The sequence below is a fragment of the Macaca nemestrina genome, chromosome 15 (assembly GCF_043159975.1).
Source record: "Macaca nemestrina isolate mMacNem1 chromosome 15, mMacNem.hap1, whole genome shotgun sequence".
NCBI classification, from domain to species: domain Eukaryota; kingdom Metazoa; phylum Chordata; class Mammalia; order Primates; family Cercopithecidae; genus Macaca; species Macaca nemestrina.
In genome coordinates, this window is record NC_092139.1 from 34,472,858 (window position 1) to 34,491,355 (window position 18,498).

Here is an 18,498-nt window from a genome sequence, read left to right on the forward strand (position 1 = left end):
CTTGCTCTCTCTTCCATGCTATTTTCTCCTTAGCGCTGTCACTGGCTAACATATATAGCCATGTCTTGCTTAATGACTGAAAAATGTAAGAAAGTCGTCATTAGGCAATTTAGTCATTCTGCAAACATCATAGCATGTACTTACAAAAATGTAGATGGTATAGCTGCCTGCACTCCTAGGCTATATGAGGCAGCCTATTGCTCCTAAGCTACAAATCCATGCAGCATGTGACTGCAATACTATAGGCAGTTATAACACGGCGGGAAGTATTTCTGTATGTGTATCTAAACATAGACAAGGTACAATGAAAACAGCATATGATACTCTTATGGGACCGCTGTTGTCTATGTGGCAAGGTGTTCACTGGAACACTGTTAAGCAGCGCATAACCATGTATGTCACCCATCTTTTTGTTTTCAGGGGAAGCTCCACAGGAGTAGGAATGTGTGCCTGCTTTGTTTCCTGCTATATACTAGAACCAGTCTCCTCAAGCAGTGCCTGGCACACAGGGGATCAAACAAACAAATGGGCACAAACTTGTGTCTACTTGTTACTCACTTTTTCATCCACTGACTTCCCTACCCTTCATTTATTCACTAGTTCTTTCCCTGCTCTTTGCTGCTCAGATACCTCCTCTCTCCAAGTCCTTGGCCCCAGGGACCCAGTGAATTGTTTCTTATCCATCTTCCCCTGGTGCATTGTAAGCCCTCTGAGGGCAGGGGGGCTGTGCTACTATACCCCTCACCCCAGTGCCCAGCACAGACCTGGGCACTGAAGTTACAGAGGCAGAAAAGCCAAACCCAGCATCCATCCCCCAGGGCTCATAGGTTGGAAGGAGATTGTTTTATGAGAAGGTCATGAGGGAGGAGGGACCCAGGGGGCTACAGGCCCAGAGGAGGCCTTGACCCTACCCAGGGTCAGAGATCAAGATAAGATGACTGGGGCTATGAGCCAGCCTGGTCAGCCACAGGCCTTCAGTGCCCACTCAGTCACCCTCTGTTACCTGAGCCTCCATGTCGGTCAGCTTGCGGGTCTGGGCAGTGGTCTGGTTCAGGAGGCTGGTGCCCAGCTCTAGCATGGGGGCCGTCTGATTCTGGGCCATTTGCTGCTGGACCTGCACCAGCTTCGACCTCAAGATCATCTTGATGGCCCTCTCTAGCTGTGGGAGACCATGGACTGGGGTCACGGGGGAGGGGCTGGGGGAAGCCCCCTGTCCCTCCCACGTGCCATCATGGGAGGGCACTGAGCAGCCACATGAGGCCTCCCTGGCTCAGAACATGCCGGGCCAGGTCAGGCCACCATTACCTCTTGCCTGGACTATCCCAGTAGGTTTTTCCCTGGGAGGGATTTATATGCCTGTTTTGTCTGCCTCTCTGCTTCCATCCTTGTCCCCTGCACAGTCCATCCCCCACTAGGCAGCCAGAGGGATCCTGCTAAACCTGTCAAGTCACACTCCTCCTCTGCTCAAAATCTTTCCAGGGTTCCTATCTCACACAGAGGAAAAGCCATGGCTGCAGGTTCCTCCACGACTGGGCCTGTCACTACTCTCTCATTCCTCTCCTATCCCCCTCTCCATCACTTACTTCAATCCCGATGCAATGCCTCCATGACATCCCTCCAAAGAAGCAGGCATGCACCCACAAGTTGTTCCCTCACTGTTCCCTCTGGAATCCTCCCCCAACCCTGATCCCCATCTGCATGGCACACACCCTCATGCTGTTTCAGCTTTCTTCATACCACTTATCACCACTTGACTTTTTAAAATCACTACCTCTGTTTTTATCTGTCTGTTGTCTGTTTCTCTCTCTAGAATGTCAATTCCATGAAGCCAGGGACTTGGTGTTGCTCACTACCTTGTTTCTGTGTTTAGCACAATGCATGGTGCACAGTGAGTGCTCATAAATGTGTGTTCAATGAATTGTTGAAAAAGGGGAAACAGCAAGGGTCAGAGCACAGCGCCCAATCGCATGCCCCTTCCCCAGCTTCCTCGGGGAGAGCCAGCCAGCAGGGAGTGGGAATGCATCTCTCCCTTGTACAAAGAGTTTGCAGGTCCATTGGCCAAGCTGTGCTTTCGATTTTCAGATCTCCTCCATCTGCCAAATGGGGCTGGACTGGCCAGTCTCCAAGGGTTCTCCCAGCTCTGATGTTCTGGGATCCCACGTGCAAATGTCCATTTCTTTGACAGGGCTGCTCTCTTTCCCAAGGGCAGGAGAGCTGTTCTGGCATGACAACAGTATCCTGTTGTAAAGGTGAACAGTGTGTTCTCAGGGCTCAGTGCCTGCGGGCAGAAAGCCGGCTCCCATCCACCATTGCCTCTCCATTCAGCACACATGCTGGCCTCTCACCACGCCCCCCACCCCCGTCCCTGGCTCCTTCCCTGGCTCCTTCCCTTGCCCTCTCACTCAGTCTTTCAGAAGGTCCAACTGGACAGCTCCCAGGGTCTCTGGAAGATGGGTGCTCCCCTGGAGAGGTGGTGACCTTGGCTCGGGCCAGGCTCCAGCCACTTCCTCCTTCATCTCTTCTCCCCTCTTCCATCTTGACTGTTCACTCCCATCCCTTCCTCACCCTGGAGTGTTTCAAAGGGAGCAAGTTCCATTATCAAATCCTGGAGCGGGTGCTTGTAGGCGGTAGTAGTACTGGTTATAGCTGTGTTTCTCAAAGTGTGGTGCTTCTGAGAGCTCATTAAAAATGCGAATTTCCAGGTCCCACCCCAGACCTCCTGAACCGGAAACTCTTAATGATGCCCAGACATCTGTGGTTAACAACCCCCCTGGCTGAGTCAGATGCCTGCTCAAGTGTGAGAGCCCTTGATGCAGAGATGGCAGCGGAGACTGAAAACCAGAGAGACCCCCTTCCTACTTTCCCTGCGTCATTAGCCCACCCGCTCCCTGCAGCACACAAGCATGCGCCAATAGCTCCCATCTAAAAACTAACTCCACAGCCTCTCTGGCTGCTTCTCCAATTTCTCTGATCTCTTCAACACAAAACTTCTACAGGTTGTCTCATTTTCTCACCTCCATACCCATCCTCACTTAAAAGAAAACATAACGTTAATAATATAATGATGTTACATTTCACACACACAAAAAAGCATAGAGGCCAGGTGCAGTGGCTCACACCTGTAATCCCAGTACTTTGGGAGGCTAAGGAGGGTGGATCATTTGAGCCCAGGAGTTTGAGACCAGCCTGCGCAACATGGCGAAACTCCATCTCTACTAAAAATACAAAAATTAGCCAGGCATAGTGGCACAAGCCTGTGGTCTTAGCTACCCGGGAGACTGAGGCAGGAGGATTGCTGGAACCTGGGAGGCGGAGGTTGCGGTGAGCTGAGATGATACCACTGCACTCCAGCCTGGGTAACAGAGTGAGATTGTGTCTCAAAAAAAAAAAAAAAGTATAGAGAATAAATATAACCCATAGTGTTCATTCTCCTGTATACCTCCAGTCACGTCTCTCCATCCTGGGAGGCCCCTTTGCCTTCTGGGGTCTCACTGTTGCCCAGGCTGGAGTGCAATGATGTGATCATGGCTCACTGCAGCCTCAAACTCCTGGCTTCAAGCAATCCTCCCACCTCCCAAATAGCTGGCACTATGGGTGAGCACCATGACGCCCAGTTCCCCCTTTGCTCTTTAATTCACCTTGTCATAGATAGCTCTCCTTGTCACTGCACTCAAGGAACACTTTTGTGTCCTCATCTTGCTTGACATCTCAGGAGTGATCACCTGGATGGCCACTCCCTGTTGCTGGATGACTTCCCCCCAATCCTGGCTTCCTCCTAGCCCCTAATCACCCACTCTCTGACTCTTCCTTTACAGACTCCTACATGGCAGGGCTCCCATGGCCCAGTCCTGGGTCCTTGTCTCTATGTACATTCACTCCCAAGGTCAGGGGTTCTTAATGAAGAACCACAGGCTCCATGAACTTGAGTGAGAAAAAAAAAAAATCACATTTTTTTGTCCACTAATCTGCAATTAAAATTTGGCATTTCCTTCAGTTATGAGCTTAGGTCACAAACCACAGCTGTACTAGCAGGTCCTGAGAATCATTACCAATAGAAATCCCAAATATTTTCATATCACAACACATTCTTACAGTATCTTAAAACACTGTTTTTACTCACTGTGACTTTGGAATTATGGACATCACACCCACCACTGGATAATGCTATGCCTAATCACAGATTTTATTTTTCATATTTTGCTTATGATTTTCATATTACTGAGTGTTCCTATGCTTTGATTTTATCCATTTCTGAGAAAGGATCATTAAACTTCACCAGGACCAGATGCCAAGGGGTCTGAGGCTCCAAATGCATCAGGGCCCTGCCCGAGGTGCTGAGATCAGTCTTTGGAGTTCCACATACCCCTGGTTGATGGGGCCATCACCATCTCCCACCCAGACTTCTCCCCTGCATGTCCCCAACTCACCATCTCCGCATGGTTTCCAATGAGCATCTCGAGCCCAGTGTGAAACTCTTTGATCCTCAGCTCCCACTGCCCCTGTCTCTGCAACTCCTACCCCATTCTTTCAAGTCTTTCCCATCTCAGGAAATGGCCCCACCCAGTTCTGAAGCCCCAGACCCAGACCTCAATCTTAACTTCTCTTTTTCTTAGTGGCCACACTCAACCCACCAGTAAGTACTGCCCACTGTGATCCCAGTGTGGATTTCAAATCTGTTTACTCTCCTTATTCTGGGCCAGGCTTCCCTCCTCCCCATGAGTCTGCCTTTTTGTGCCTCCTACCTCTAACCCCTCTGTCAGCTCCCAGGAGATTCTAATGTGTGGCTGGCTGGGTCCACCAGCATGGATAAGGACAAACACAACTACACCAAGTTTGGTCTTAGGCTTTTTCAGACATCATTGACCTCCTAGAACCTAAATTATAAAACAGACATCCAGGTACTGAGCACCTGCTCCAAGTGGTCAAACAGCAAATTCATGCCTGAGGTGAGACTTTCCCAGGCATCTTCCCCAAGCTTCTTATTTGCCTGAACATGGACAAACTGAGACCCAAAAGTCTTGCCCAAGGTCACCATCTGGCAGGCTAGGCTCTAAGACTCCTTGCCTGAGGGTTGCAGAGCTGAGCTGGTGATTCAGGGCAGCTCAGTGTCCTCTCGAGTGATTGGAGATCCCCAAGCACCTCACTGGTCCCCAACTTGTCCTGCAGTTGCGAGTGGCTGGGCAGAGCAAAGGCTACCCACAGCTGAAGCCCATCACCCAATTTGCCACACCCGCCCACCAGCACAGGCCCTGGGATGGATAATCTGGGCCAGATGGGCTCAGTTAGGCTGAGCTGGGCTCTGGAGGCTAACATTGGCCTGGGTGGTGGGAGCCGGGTCTGGCCCACGGCTCAGGCACCAGGTGGAAGGGCAGGGGACAGATCCCAATGGAGGAACTGACCCAACATGGGATTTACTGCTCTCTATGCCCTGCACCAACTCCAGGATTAGACCTGCCCCTTCTCCATCACTCTCAGGCTGCCGAATTCTCAGGCCTATGATGGCTAAAAAGGCCCGACCTCTTATCACCCTTCCAGCCGGCAAAGAGGCTGAACTTCGGTCCCTGGTCTACTGCCCCCTCCCCTTGGCCCTGGGTTTGAGTTCTGGCTCTGCCATACTCTCATTGTGAGCCCTTGGAGAGTACTATGTTTCTCTGAGCCCCACTTTACAGATCTGTGTCACGGGTCAGCACACTCTGCTCCTTGCTGGGGAGAGGGCTTTTCAAAAGGGTCTTGAAGGAAAGGAAAGAAATTTTCACAGGCAGGGGCTGGAGGAGGAGGGGTGATCCAGACAGATAACAGGTGCAGATCCATGGCCTCCGTGGTCAAGGAGATCTGCTCAAGCCTGCTTCTCTCCTGCATTATTTATATAAAATGGACATCAATTGGTGAATGCAGAAATTGCAGTCCACCCACGCGATGGACTCCATTGAGCAATAAAAAGGAAAGAAACATTGATGTGTGCAAACACACAGATGAACCTCGGATGGATCATGAGTGAAAAATATGCAACTCCAATGGTTCCACACTGTAGGAGTCTATTTGTATGACTCTCTAAAAATGTCAGAATCTGTGATTGCCAGGACCTGGGTCCGGGGGGTGGGGATTGATTGTTAAAGGACACAGGGGAGATTTTTGGGATATTGGCAATGTTCTATGTCATGATTGTGCTGGTGGTTACATAACTGTATACATCTGTCAAAACTCATGGAACTGTGTGTGAAAAGGGTAGATTTTGCTGTAGGTGTGTCATATCTCAATAAAAACAATGCCCCCAACACAAGGTTCTGTAAAATGCCCCAGATATACATATGTAACAGTAAATAGGTTTCCTCCAGTGAACCCCCTCACCCTCTCTGAGTTTCATTCGTGCGCTCATTCAGGAATTATTTCTTTTTTTTTTTTCTTTTTTTTTTTGAGATGGAGTCTCGCTCTGCTGCCCAGGCTGGAGTGCAGTGGCCGGACCTCAGCTCACTGCAAGCTCCGTCTCCTGGGTTTACACCATTCTCCTGCTTCAGCCTCCTGGGTAGCTGGGACTACAGGCACCCGCCACCTCACCCGGCTAGTTTTTTTGTATTTTTTAGTAGAGACAGGGTTTCACCGTGTTAGCCAGGATGGTCTCGATCTCCTGACTTCGTGATCCGCCCGTCTGGGCCTCCCGAAGTGCCGGGATTATAGGCTTGAGCCACCGCACCTGGCCAGGAATTATTTCTTGAGCACCTACTATGTGCTCATCCTGTATCAGGTACTAGATAATCAGAAATGAGCAAAATTGGTAAAGTTTCTGATTCCAGGGCACTTCGACTAAATATATCAGTTGCACTGAAACCTCGATGAATGCTATGAAGAAAATATGTGGGGTTGTAGGCAAGTTTAGCCAGGATGATGGGGAAAGCCCCACCAGAGAGGGCCATCTGGGCTGAGAGGCTGAGAAAAAGCCAGGTCTGGGAGAGTCAGGAGGGAGGGAATTCCAGACAGAGGAAAAGGCAAGTGCAAAGGCCTTGAGGTGGGACGGTGTCTTGTATCTGAGGATCGAAATGAAGATGAGTAACAATGGTATGCCCTGCATCTATCTCTCTCCCATGGAAAATGGTGCATGACGTTCCTGCTTGGGTAAAGCATTTTATCAACTGCAGATAAAAATGAACTCAGAGAGAGGAGCGCTTTGTATGGATGGACCTGCGTGTGAATCACAGCTCTTAGCTTACTGGCTGTGTGACCTCAAGCTGAGGGCTCTACCTGTCTGAGCCTTTTCTCTAAAAGAAGATAATCATAGCTCCTTCCCCTGGGTTGTAGGGAACATTCCTGAGATGACTCTGGTTGTAGTTACATAATGAACGCATGACAAATTCTGGTATGTCTGGGCCATAGCTTACTATATGTCAGGCCTCTGAGCTGAAGCCTGCATGGATACATCCAGATGGCCTGAAGCAACCGAAAAACCACAAAAGAAGTGAAAATAGCCAGTTCCTGACTTAACTGATGACATTCCTTCTCCTGGACAATAAGTCTCTGGAGCTCCCCACTGAGCACCTTGTGACCCCTGCCCCTGCCCACCAGAGAATAATCCCCTTTAACTGTAATTTTCCACTACCTACCCAAATCCTATAAAACTGCCCCACCCCTATTTCCCTTTGCTGACTTCTTTTTTGGACTCAGTCCGCCTGCACCCAGGTGATTAAAAAGCTTTATTGCTCACACAAAGCCTGTTTGATGGTCTCTTCACATGGATGTGCGTGACATTTGGTGCTGAAGACCCCGGACAGGAGGACTCCTTTGGGAGACCTGTCCCCTGTCCTCGCCTTCACTCTGTGAGGAGATCCACCTATGACCTTGGGTCCTCAGACCAACCAGCCCAAGGAACATCTCACCAATTTCAAATCGGGTAAGCAGTCTTTTCACTCTCTTCTCCATCCTCTCTCACTACCCTTCAATCTTCCTGTCCTTCCAATTCCAGTTCTTGAGACAAAGGAGACACATTTTATCTGTGGACCCAAAACTCTGGCGCCGGTCACAGACTCGGGAAGATGGTCTTCCCTTGGTGTCTGATCACCGCGGGGACTCCTGCCTTGGTCATTCACCCACATTTCCTTTGTGGCAAGTCAATTGCAGGGACGCCTGCTTTGGATGCTCACCCACATTACAGCCCAGGGCTGCTCACCACCCCCTTCTCCGTGTCTCTACCTTTCTCTTTAAACTTACCTCTTCACTGTGGGCAACCTTCCACCCTGCATTCCCCCTTCTTCTCCCTTAGCCTGTACTCTCAAGAACTTAAAACCTTCAACTCACACCTGACCTAAAACCTAAATGCCTTATTTTATTCTGCAATACCACTAGTCCCCAATACAAACTCGACAATGGTTCTAAGTGGCCAGAAAATGGCACTTTTGATTTCTCCATCTTACGAGACCTGGATGATTTTTGTCAAAAAATGAGCAAATGGTCTGAGGCGCCTGACGTCCAGGCATTCTTTTACACATTGGTCTCTCCTTAGTCTCTGCTCCCAATGTGACTCATCCCAACTCTTTCTTTTTTCTCTCCTGTCTTCAGTTGCCACCCCAAGCTCCGAGTCCTTTGAATCCTCCTTTTCTACGGACTCATCTGACCTCTCCCCTCCTCCCCCAGGCTGCTCCTCGCCAGGCCGAGCCAGGTCCCAATTCTTTCTCAGCCTCCGCTCCCCCACCCTATAATCCTTCTCTCACCTCCCCTCCTCACACCTGGTCTGGCTTACAGTTTCGTTCAGCGACTAGCCCTCCCCCACCTGCCCAACCATTTCCTCTTAGAGAGGTGGCTGGAGCTGATACATAGTCAAGGTTAATGCTGCTTTTTCTTTATCCAACCTCTCCCAAATCAGTTAGCGTTTAGGCTCTTTTTCATCAAATATAAAAACCCAGCCCAGTTCATGGCCCACTTAGCTACCTGTAGACGCTTCACAACCCTAAACCAAGAGGGACCAGAAGGCCTCCTTATCCTTAATATGCATTTTATTACCCAATCCACTCCCAACATTAGAAAAAGCTCCAAAAATTAGATTTTGGTCCTCAAACCCCACAACAGGACTTAATTAACCTCGGCTTCAAGGTGTACAATAATAGAGAAGAGGCAGCCAAGTGACAACATATTTCTGAGTTGCTATTACTTGCCTCTGCTGTAAGAGAAACCCCAGCCACATCTCCAGCACACAAGAACTTCAAAACACCTAAGCTGCAGTGGTCAGGTGTTCCTCCAGGACCTCCTCCCGCGGGATCTTGCTTCAAGTGCTGGAAATCTGGCCACTGGGCCAAGGAATGCCCACAGCCTGGGATTCCTCCTAAGCTGTGTCCCATCTGTGCGGGACCCCACTGGAAATCGAACTGTCCAACTTGCCCGGCAGCCACACCCAGAGCCCCTGGAACTCTGGCCCAAGGCTCTCTGACTGACTCCTTCCCAGATCTTCTCGGCTTAGCAGCTGAAGACTGACGCTGCCTGATCACCTCAGGAGCCTCCTGGATCATCACAGATGCTTTAAGTAACTCTTACAGTGGAGGGTAAGTCCGTCCCCTTCTTAATCAATATGGAGGCTACCCACTCCACATTACCTTCTTTTCAAGGGCCTGTTTCCCTTGCCTCCATAACTGTTGTGGGTATTGACAGCCAGGCTGCTAGACTCCTTAAAACTCCCCAACTTTGGTGCCAACTGGGACAACATTCTTTTATGCACTCCGTTTTAATTATCCCCACCTGCCCAGTTCCCTTATTAGGTTGAGACATTTTAACCTGGACAAGTCTTACAGGCTGGTCCAAGATCTTCGCCTTATCAACCAAATTGTCTTGCCTATCCACCCCGTGGTGCCAAACCCATATACTCTCCTGTGCTCAATACCTCCCTCCACAACCCATTATTCTGTTCTGGATCTCAAAGATGCTTTCTTTACTATTCTTTTGCATCCTTCATCCCAGCCTCTTTTTGGTTTCACTTGGACTGACCCTGACACCCATCAGCCTCAGCAATTTACCTGGACTGTACTGCTGCAAGGGTTCAGGGACAGCCCCTGTTACTTTAGTCAAGCCCTTTCTCATGACTTACTTTTTTTCCATCATTCCCACCTGTTCTTCCACTGAAACTTTCACCTGTCAATCTTTTCCCACACAAGGCAAATGGTTCTTGGACCGAGGAAAATTCCTCCTTCCAGCCTCACAGGCTCAATCCATTCTATTGTCCTTTCATAACCTCTTCCACGTGGGTTACAAGCCAACAGCCTGCCTCTTAAAACCTCTCATTTCCTCTAAGACATTTACCCTGTATTTCACTCCATCCTTGGCTACCTTCCCCTTGCTCTTCAGACTCTCCTCCCAGGCCCTCTTCTTGTTTGCTTATACCCAACCCTGTAAATAACAGTGAATGGTTGTTCATAGATACTCAACACTTTCTCATACACCATGAAAACTGAACCTCCACCTCTGGGCAGTTACCCCATCAGTCCCCATTACAACCTCTGACGGCTGCCACCCTAGCTGGATCCCTAGGAGTCTGGGTACAAGACATCTTTTAGTACTCCTTCTCATCTTTTCACTTTGCATTTCCAGTTTTGCCTTGCACAAGGTCTCTTCTTCCTCTGCGACTCCTCTACCTACATGTGTCTACCTGCTAATTGGACAGGCACATGCACACTAGTTTTCCTTACTCCCAAAATTCAATTGGCAAATGGGACCAAACAGCTTCCTGTTCCCCTCATGACACCAACACTTCACTACTATTTTGTTTTGTTTTTCTTATTATTAATATAAAAAGGCAGGAATAGGCCTCAACTTACTCACTGCCATCAACCTCATTGTTTTTAACAGCTACATAGTGTCACGCACGTCCATGTGAAGAGACCACCAAACAGTTTCGTGTGAACAATAAAGCTTTTAATCACCTGGGTGTAGGCAGACTGAGTCTGAAAAAGGAGTCAGCAAAGGGAAATAGGGGTGGGGCAAAAGGAGGACTCTGCATATTTCTAAATGAAGAATGCTTTTTTTTACCTAAATCAATCTGGCCTGGTATATGACAACATAAAAAACCCAAGGATAGAGCCCAAAAACTTGCCAATCAAGCAAATAATTACACTGAACCCCCTTGGACACTCTCTAACTGGATGTCCTAGGTCCCCTCAATTCTTAGTCCTTTAATACCTATTTTTCTCCTTCTCTTATTTGAACCTTGTGTCTTCCATTTAGTTTTTCAATTCATACAAAACTGCATCCAGGTCATCACCAATCATTCTATATGACAAACGCTCCTTCTAACAACCCCACAATATCACCATTTACCCCAAAATCTTTCTTCAGTTTAATTTCTCCCACTCTAGGTTCCGATGCTGCCCCTAATCCCTCTCGAAGCAGCCCTGAGAAACATCGCCCATTATCTCTCCATACCACCCCCCAAAATTTTTGCCACCCCAACACTTCACCACTATTTTGTTTTGTTTTTCTTATTAATATAAGAAGACAGGAATGTCAGGCCTCTGAACCCAAGCCTACAACCACGTATACATCCAGATGGCCTGAGGCAACTGAAGAAGTTTCACTTCTTCACAAAAGAAGTGAAAATGGCCGGTTCCTGCCTTAACTGATGACATTACCTTGTGACCTTCCTTCTGCACAATGAGTCTCAGAAGCTCCCCTACCAAGCACCTTGTAACCCCTGCCCCTGCCCGCCAGAGAACAACCTCCTTTAACTGTGATTTTCCACTACCTACCCAAATCCTATAAAACTGCCCCACCCCTATTTCCCTTTGCTGACTCCCTTTTCAGACTCAGTCTGCCTGCACCCAGGTGATTAAAAGCTTTATTGTTCACACAAAGCCTGTTTGGTGGTCTCTTCACATGGACGTGCGTGACACTATGTAGCTGTTAAAAACAATGAGGTTGATGGCTGGGCACGGTGGCTCACACCTGTAAGCCCAGGACTTTGGGAGGCTAAGGTGGGTGGATTGCTTAAGCTCAGGATTTAGAGACCAGCCTGGGTAACATGGCGAAAACTTGTGTCTACTAAAAACAGAACAAAATTAGCTGAATGTGGTGGTGTGTGCCTGTAGCCCCAGCTCCTTGGGGGGCTGAGGCAGGAGGATGGCTTGACTGCAGGAGGTGGCTGCAGTGAGCTCTGATCGTGACACTGCGCTCCAGCCTGGGTGACAGAGCGAAACCCTATCTTAAAACAAAACAAACAAACAAACAAACAAAAAAGAATGAGGTTGAGCTGCATCAGGTGCTGGTCTGAAAAGATGTCCCCGTCATGCTTGTGAGTTAAAAAAAAACCAAGAGGCAGAACACTACCTACCATGTGGATCCATTTGTGTGCAAGAATGATCCAAATGGTGTATTTTTATATAAAAACCGAGAAGACCAAACTATTAACAGTAGTGATTTGCTTCAGGGGAGGGGGTGACAATGGGGTGATGCTGATGGCATTTTCTTTTTATATTACCTATATTGAAATTGTTTGGATTTTTAAAGTAGAATGAGAGGGTATACAGGCATAATTAATAGAATATTTAACAACTAGTATATATAGGAGTCCTTAACTGATGTCCTGGACTCCCAGGGATCTGTGAATAGAATTCAAGGAACCTGTAAACTTGCATTTTAAAAAAGGACATTCTTTTCCCACTAATCTCTAACTGAAATTAGTTTTTCCTGTGGTGGTGAGTATATGCCACAGGCTATTATGGTGGTGATAGCAGGGCCTGCGGCATTGTCACTAGTAGAAACCGCAGATACTCTAATGTCTCATTGCAGTGATTATGGACATCTACAACACACTGTGTATACTCATCTCAGCCTCAAAGTGATGGAAGGTACTTGACCCACCACTCTGTCTTGTTATTTTGTGCATTAATACAGAAGTAATACAGGACTATATCAGAAACCTGTTTTCTGTTATGTTGACATTTGCATCTCAAGGCAATTTGTTTCCTTTATAAATCTATGCATTTAATTTTACATTTCAAAAAACATTTTTTTCTGAGAGAGGGTCTAAGAGCTTCTCCGGATGCCAAAGGACCCCAAAGCACAGGAAAGGTTAAGACCCCTGAAGACGCATCCCACACAAGGTTCCTCACTGGTATCCCCAGTAGGCTACCAACTCTGAGAGTGCAAGGACTTTGCCTGCCTTCTGGGGCCTGGAAGAGTGTCTGGATATTTGTAGGCACTGCTGTTGACCCCAATTATAGATGGGCAAATGGAGGTTCAGGCTCAGAGTCACTTCCCTGAGGTCACCCATCAAGTTGGCAGATGCTAGATTCATCCCCAGGTCTACTGATTTGGAAGGCTGGGAGGTCAGGTCTGGTGGGTGTAGGAGGGTCAGGGCGGGGCTGAGTGCGTGAAAGTGGTGCTTCCCTCACCCAGGGTACGACCCAGGCTTTGGACCTGCAGCCAGTGCACCCGGAGGACGAGGTGAACCCTGCTGCTGGCTTCTGCCTGTTGATCCAGTTCCTGGGTCTCTGCCCAGACTTGTTCTGGAAGCAGACCCAAAGCATGAGGGCTTCTGTGAATCGGGGTGTGCATTAAGTAAACTACATCCTTCTAGTTGTTCAGACTCAGCCTCTCAGAGCTACCCTGCTTCCCTTTGTTTCTCTCACATCCTGCATCCAATCTGTTGTCTCTACCCTTGGGTGCATGCAGAATCTGACCATTTCTGCCCAGCCTTGCCACTTCCACCAATGATCTCTAGTGGGGATCACAGCTTCCTTGATACTCTCGGCATCTGTCCTCGCTCCCTGGGCCCCCAGGCTATGCTCCACATGTAGCCAGTGAGGTCCTGGTCAGCCTCTCAGATTATGACTCCCTCTGCTCTAAACCCTGCCGTGGCTCCCATGTGGCTAAGAGAAGACCAGGACTCCTTGCAGATTCCTTTAGGAGAGAATAAAATTCTTTGCTTTGGAAACAGGCAAAACAACCCCCAATGAACAGAGTCCAAACCAGGTTGCACTGGGATGGTGTGGGAATAGGGATGAAGCCTGTTCTAGGTCCTAGGCTGAACCAAGGCCCCATGGCTGAGGTGGTGCAGGGTGTGGAGATTTGAGCCTGGCCTGACCATAAATGGAAAAGGGCTTTAGCAGGGATGCCCCAGGGGTAGGAGCCAAGGCAGGGAGACATCTGGGGAGCAAAGACTTAGTGAGGGGGAGACCTAAATGATGCCCTCAGGGACCACTCAGCTCCCATCCCCTCCATTTCACAGATGGGGAAACTGAGGTCCCAATCAGGAAAGTAAAGTGCCAGAGGCTGTACACAGAAGCTAATGGCCAGATCTGGTCCAGACGTATGAAAATCTGGGGGGGTCAGAGCTTTCATAGCTTTCATAGCTTTATGTGTGTGTTTCAACTTAAATGTAAATCTTTGTAATTTTATTTTTCAAATGTGTGATATAAACACATTGTTCAAAATTCCAAGGAACAAAAAGGAGTGAAGTGAAAAACAAATTTTTCTGTCCCTGCCTCAACACACAGTTCCCTCCCTACAGGCCACTGAGGGAGGTACCTGGGTTTCCTTCAGAGAAATGCTCGGCATACATCTGCAGCAACTATGCTTCCATCCCACCACCTGCCCTTCAGGCTACAAAAACCTCAGCTTGCTGTTCCACACCTGGCTTCCTTTTGCTTAACATAATTCATAGCATGTTCCATATTCATCCAGGTAGACTAGCCTCAGCATTGTAAACTGCTTGCAATTCCATCTATGGGCCTCCATTGTATCCTCATCTAGTCCCTTCTAGCTGGACCTGTAGGATGTTTCCAGGCTTTAACCGTCACAAACAGGGCTGCTACAAATATCCTTGTACACCTGTCACTTAACACTCCCACAAGCCTATGTGGGGAATAAATCCTTCAAAGTAGAATTGCTGAGTGAAATCACATGTTTTTTTGGTCCTTTGTTTTTTGAGACAGAGTCTTGCTCTATCACCCAGGCTGGAGTGCAATGGTGTGATTATGGCTCAATGCAGCCTCAAACCCCCAGGCTCAAGCGATCCCCCCCCGCTTAGCCTCTCAAGTAGCTGGGACTATAGGCGTGTGCCACCAGGCCCAGCTAATTTTTCAGTATTTTTTGTAGAGACCAGGGTCTCGCTTTGTTGACTCAGGCTGGTCTCGAACTCCTGAGCTTGAGTGATCCTCCCATCTCACCTCAGCCTCCCAAAACATTTGTGATTTTGACTATTGTTAACAAACTGCCCTTGGCAAAGGTTGTACCTGGTGGTTTCTGCGCTTTTGGAGGAGAGGCCCTAGGGTCTGCAGAGGTGGCCACAGGAGCCACAGAGTTGCTTATTGCACCCCCTCCCAACACACATCCACACCCCCCTAATCTCAGTAGCACCAGAGCATCTCCCACCAGCATCCTTCTGACTTCCAGGTCTCCCTGAAAATGTCACCTCCTCTGAGAAGCATTCCCTGACCACCCCCACTCTGCTCCACCTGTTTATCACAGTGTCCACTCTGGCTTCTACACAGTACTTCATGCCATGTGAAATCACTTCAGTCATTTGTCATTTGTCCAATTCCCCCACCAGAAGAGCCCCAGGAGTGCAGAGATCTGTCTTCCCTGTTCATGAGCACATCCTCCATGCCTAGAATAGAGCCAGGCACATAAGAGGTCCTGGATAAATATTTGTTGAAAGAACAGATGGGTCAGTTTTGTGTAAGGGGCACCAGATTTCCATTGAATAGTTGTTTGGCATCTAGAAGCAAGTTTGGAGCCTCGAGCCCAGGCCCAGCCACTGCTGGAGCCTGTGAGAGGCAAAGGCAGTGGAGACGACAGAGGCTAGAGAACAGAGAGCTAACTGGTGCCAGGGCAGAAAGAAAGGGGAAGAAACACCAGCACAGAGATGGGAGGGGCAGGCAGGAGGGTTCCCAGGCGGAATGGAGGGAAGGAGTCAGCTTGGGGTATCTGTAGGAGGAATGTTCTAGAAATGAGCAAGACATACTCTTGGTGCTCATTTACTTCCTCTAACCAACTCGTTCAGATGTGCCAAGACCTGTGCATGGTGCTGGGGAGACAGCAGCTACCAGAACAGGCCAGGCTCCGCACTGCTGCCAGAGTCTCCCAAGGAAGATATGTAAAGGGTTACTGTGTCCCAGGCATGGCCCCAAAGCCCTACAAATACAGCTCATTTAGTCCTTGGTTCTCCCATTGTCACCATTTTACAGGCGAGGAAAGGAAGGCACTGAGAAGATGAGCATCTTGCCTAAGTGGCAAAGATTGGATTTAAATACAGGCCTCTGGTCTCCAAAGACCACACCCTTAGCCATTCAGTGGGTTGCTTGTGGCAGCTAGCCTTCAGAATGACCCCAGGGATCCTGGTGCTCATGACCTTGTGTAGTCCCCTCTCTCAAGAAGTCAGGACTAACTGGCATGACTAATTAGATATTGTAGAAACGTTAGGGTGACTTCCTTGGCTAAACCATTGCATTGTGTCTTCTGTCTTGCCCTCTCTTGGACCCCATGCTCTAGGGGAAGTAGGCCACCATGGCCTGAGGACCCTTAAGCAGCCCTGGGAAGGAACCCATCTGGAGGGGAACTGAGGCCTTCTACCCATGGCCAGCAGCTCACCAGACACAGGAGGCTGAGCCCCAGCCCCGGTCAAGCCTTCAGATGAGTGCAGCCCTAGCTGATATCTGAGTGCAGCCACATGAAAAAAAACTACCTTGTTAAGTTGCTTCAGAATTCCTGACCCTCAGAAACTGAAAGATAATAAATGTTTATTATTATTTTAAGCTGCTAAATGTTTTAGGGTAATTTGCTATGCTGCAATAGATAACTAATATACTGCTTTTCCAGAGCTTATAGAGGTTTAACCCTCTTGCTTCTCTTCTCTGCCATCCCCAGTCCTCAGTTTCTTCATTTTGACAATGGGCTGACTTGTGATTTGTGAGGGGTGGCCCTCGTCCTGTGCCTTGCTTCTGTCCCCCAGGCCTGCACCAGGCCCTCACCCTGTGGCTCAATGCAGACTGAGATGGTTTGTCTTGTCCTCTCTGAGTAGCTGGGCCCAAGCCTTCCTTGTTGTTTTCCTCTCTGCAAGATATTCTATTGCTTTTCTTCTGGGTTAGGCTCTGGGCAAGCAGAGCCAGTGGACAGGGAGCCAGGGGTAGAGAGAGTCAGGGACCAACGGGCTCTCATGGAGGGATGAGCTTCTCAACCCTGGCTCAACCCTCAATTCTTTGACACAGGCCCAGCATCTCCAAACATCCAGTGTGGTCTGGGCCTGGAGCACTGCACTGAGAGTCAGCAAGCTTGCTCAATAGCTTTGCCATTTCTTTTCTCTGCCAGTGATGAGCTTCTCTGAACCTCAGTGGCCTCATTGTTTCCTCCTTGCAGAGGGCCTGGAAGGAATAGGGAAATGGCCACAGGGATCTGTGCTCTGCAGGAGCTGGGCTGGGATTCTTGTCTGTCTTATTCATGAGGCCTAGCACAGTGACTAGCACACAGTAGCGCTTCCCATATTTGTGCAATATTTGGGACTTCCCTGGCTCCTGAGCCTCACCTCTGATGGGGTGGTAGGTCCAGTGTCCATCCCAGGCAAAAGGTCACAAGGAGAAGATGAGGAGTGTAGGGGAAGGGGCTACAGAGGGAGGGGGAGCAGGGCCTGCCTCTGCCATCTGGACTTGGGTGGGGCTGCCAGGGTCCCTGCCTCCTCAGGCTCAGCTATGCCTTTGGTGGTGGTCTATATTTCAACCTTGATCTTGGGAGGTGTTTGCGATTGCTCACCTCCCTGACACTTGAATGTCACAGAATGGAATGGTGTGCCCATTTTGCTTGGCAACATGCCTATTGAACAGTTATTATGTGCTCAGCACTGTTCTAACCACTAGGTATATTAAGTCCTTGTAGCCACCCTCCAAGGTAGGACCTGTTATCAACCCATTTTACAGATGAGGCACAGAGAGGTTAAACAACTTATGATGCCACAAGGTTTATGAGTCAATGTTTATAAGACACATACAAAGTGCCTGGCCCAGGGAAAGTCCCATATGTGAATTCGCCACAGCAAAGCACTCACCCCAGAAGACAGAAGAAACAATAGTAGCATCTCTTGGTTCTCTGCACGCTGGAGCGGTGCCAGGCACATCCCCCGACCAGCCTTTTGAGCCTCACAGCAAACCCAGGCAATGTGTGTATCACCTCCATTTTATAGATTGAAAAACTGAAGCTCAGGTCTTTCTCATATTTGCACAGCTAAAAATCTCACAGATGTAAAGTTGAGGGAACAAAAGCAAACTACAGTAAGATATGGATGGTATGACAGGATTCCTTCCACTGTGAATCCTGGAGTCTTTAGGTTTACCGAGCACTTACTTTCTGCCAGGACGTGTACGGAGCCCCACATGTGCGTTGCCTCATTTAATCACCTCAGTAACCTGCAAAGTGGCTTCTGTTATTGTTCTCACTTCACAGATAAGGAAACCAAGACACAGAGTGGAAAAGCAATGGTCTGAGAAGGCACAGCCAGTAAGCAGTGGAGCTGGGATTCAAACTGAGTCAACTGGGACT

General features: G+C 48.8%; 1 protein-coding gene across 1 annotated transcript in view; it reads right to left on the bottom strand.

Annotated features, from left to right (window-relative positions):
• Positions 1–18,498, bottom strand: part of LOC105496121 (angiopoietin 4) — a 42,717-nt gene that overhangs the window by 16,966 nt on the left and 7,253 nt on the right. The window contains exon 2 of the mRNA XM_011766237.3: positions 1,004–1,159. Within this exon, the coding sequence (XP_011764539.2) occupies positions 1,004–1,159 (156 nt within the window). The remainder of the gene's footprint in view (positions 1–1,003; positions 1,160–18,498) is intronic.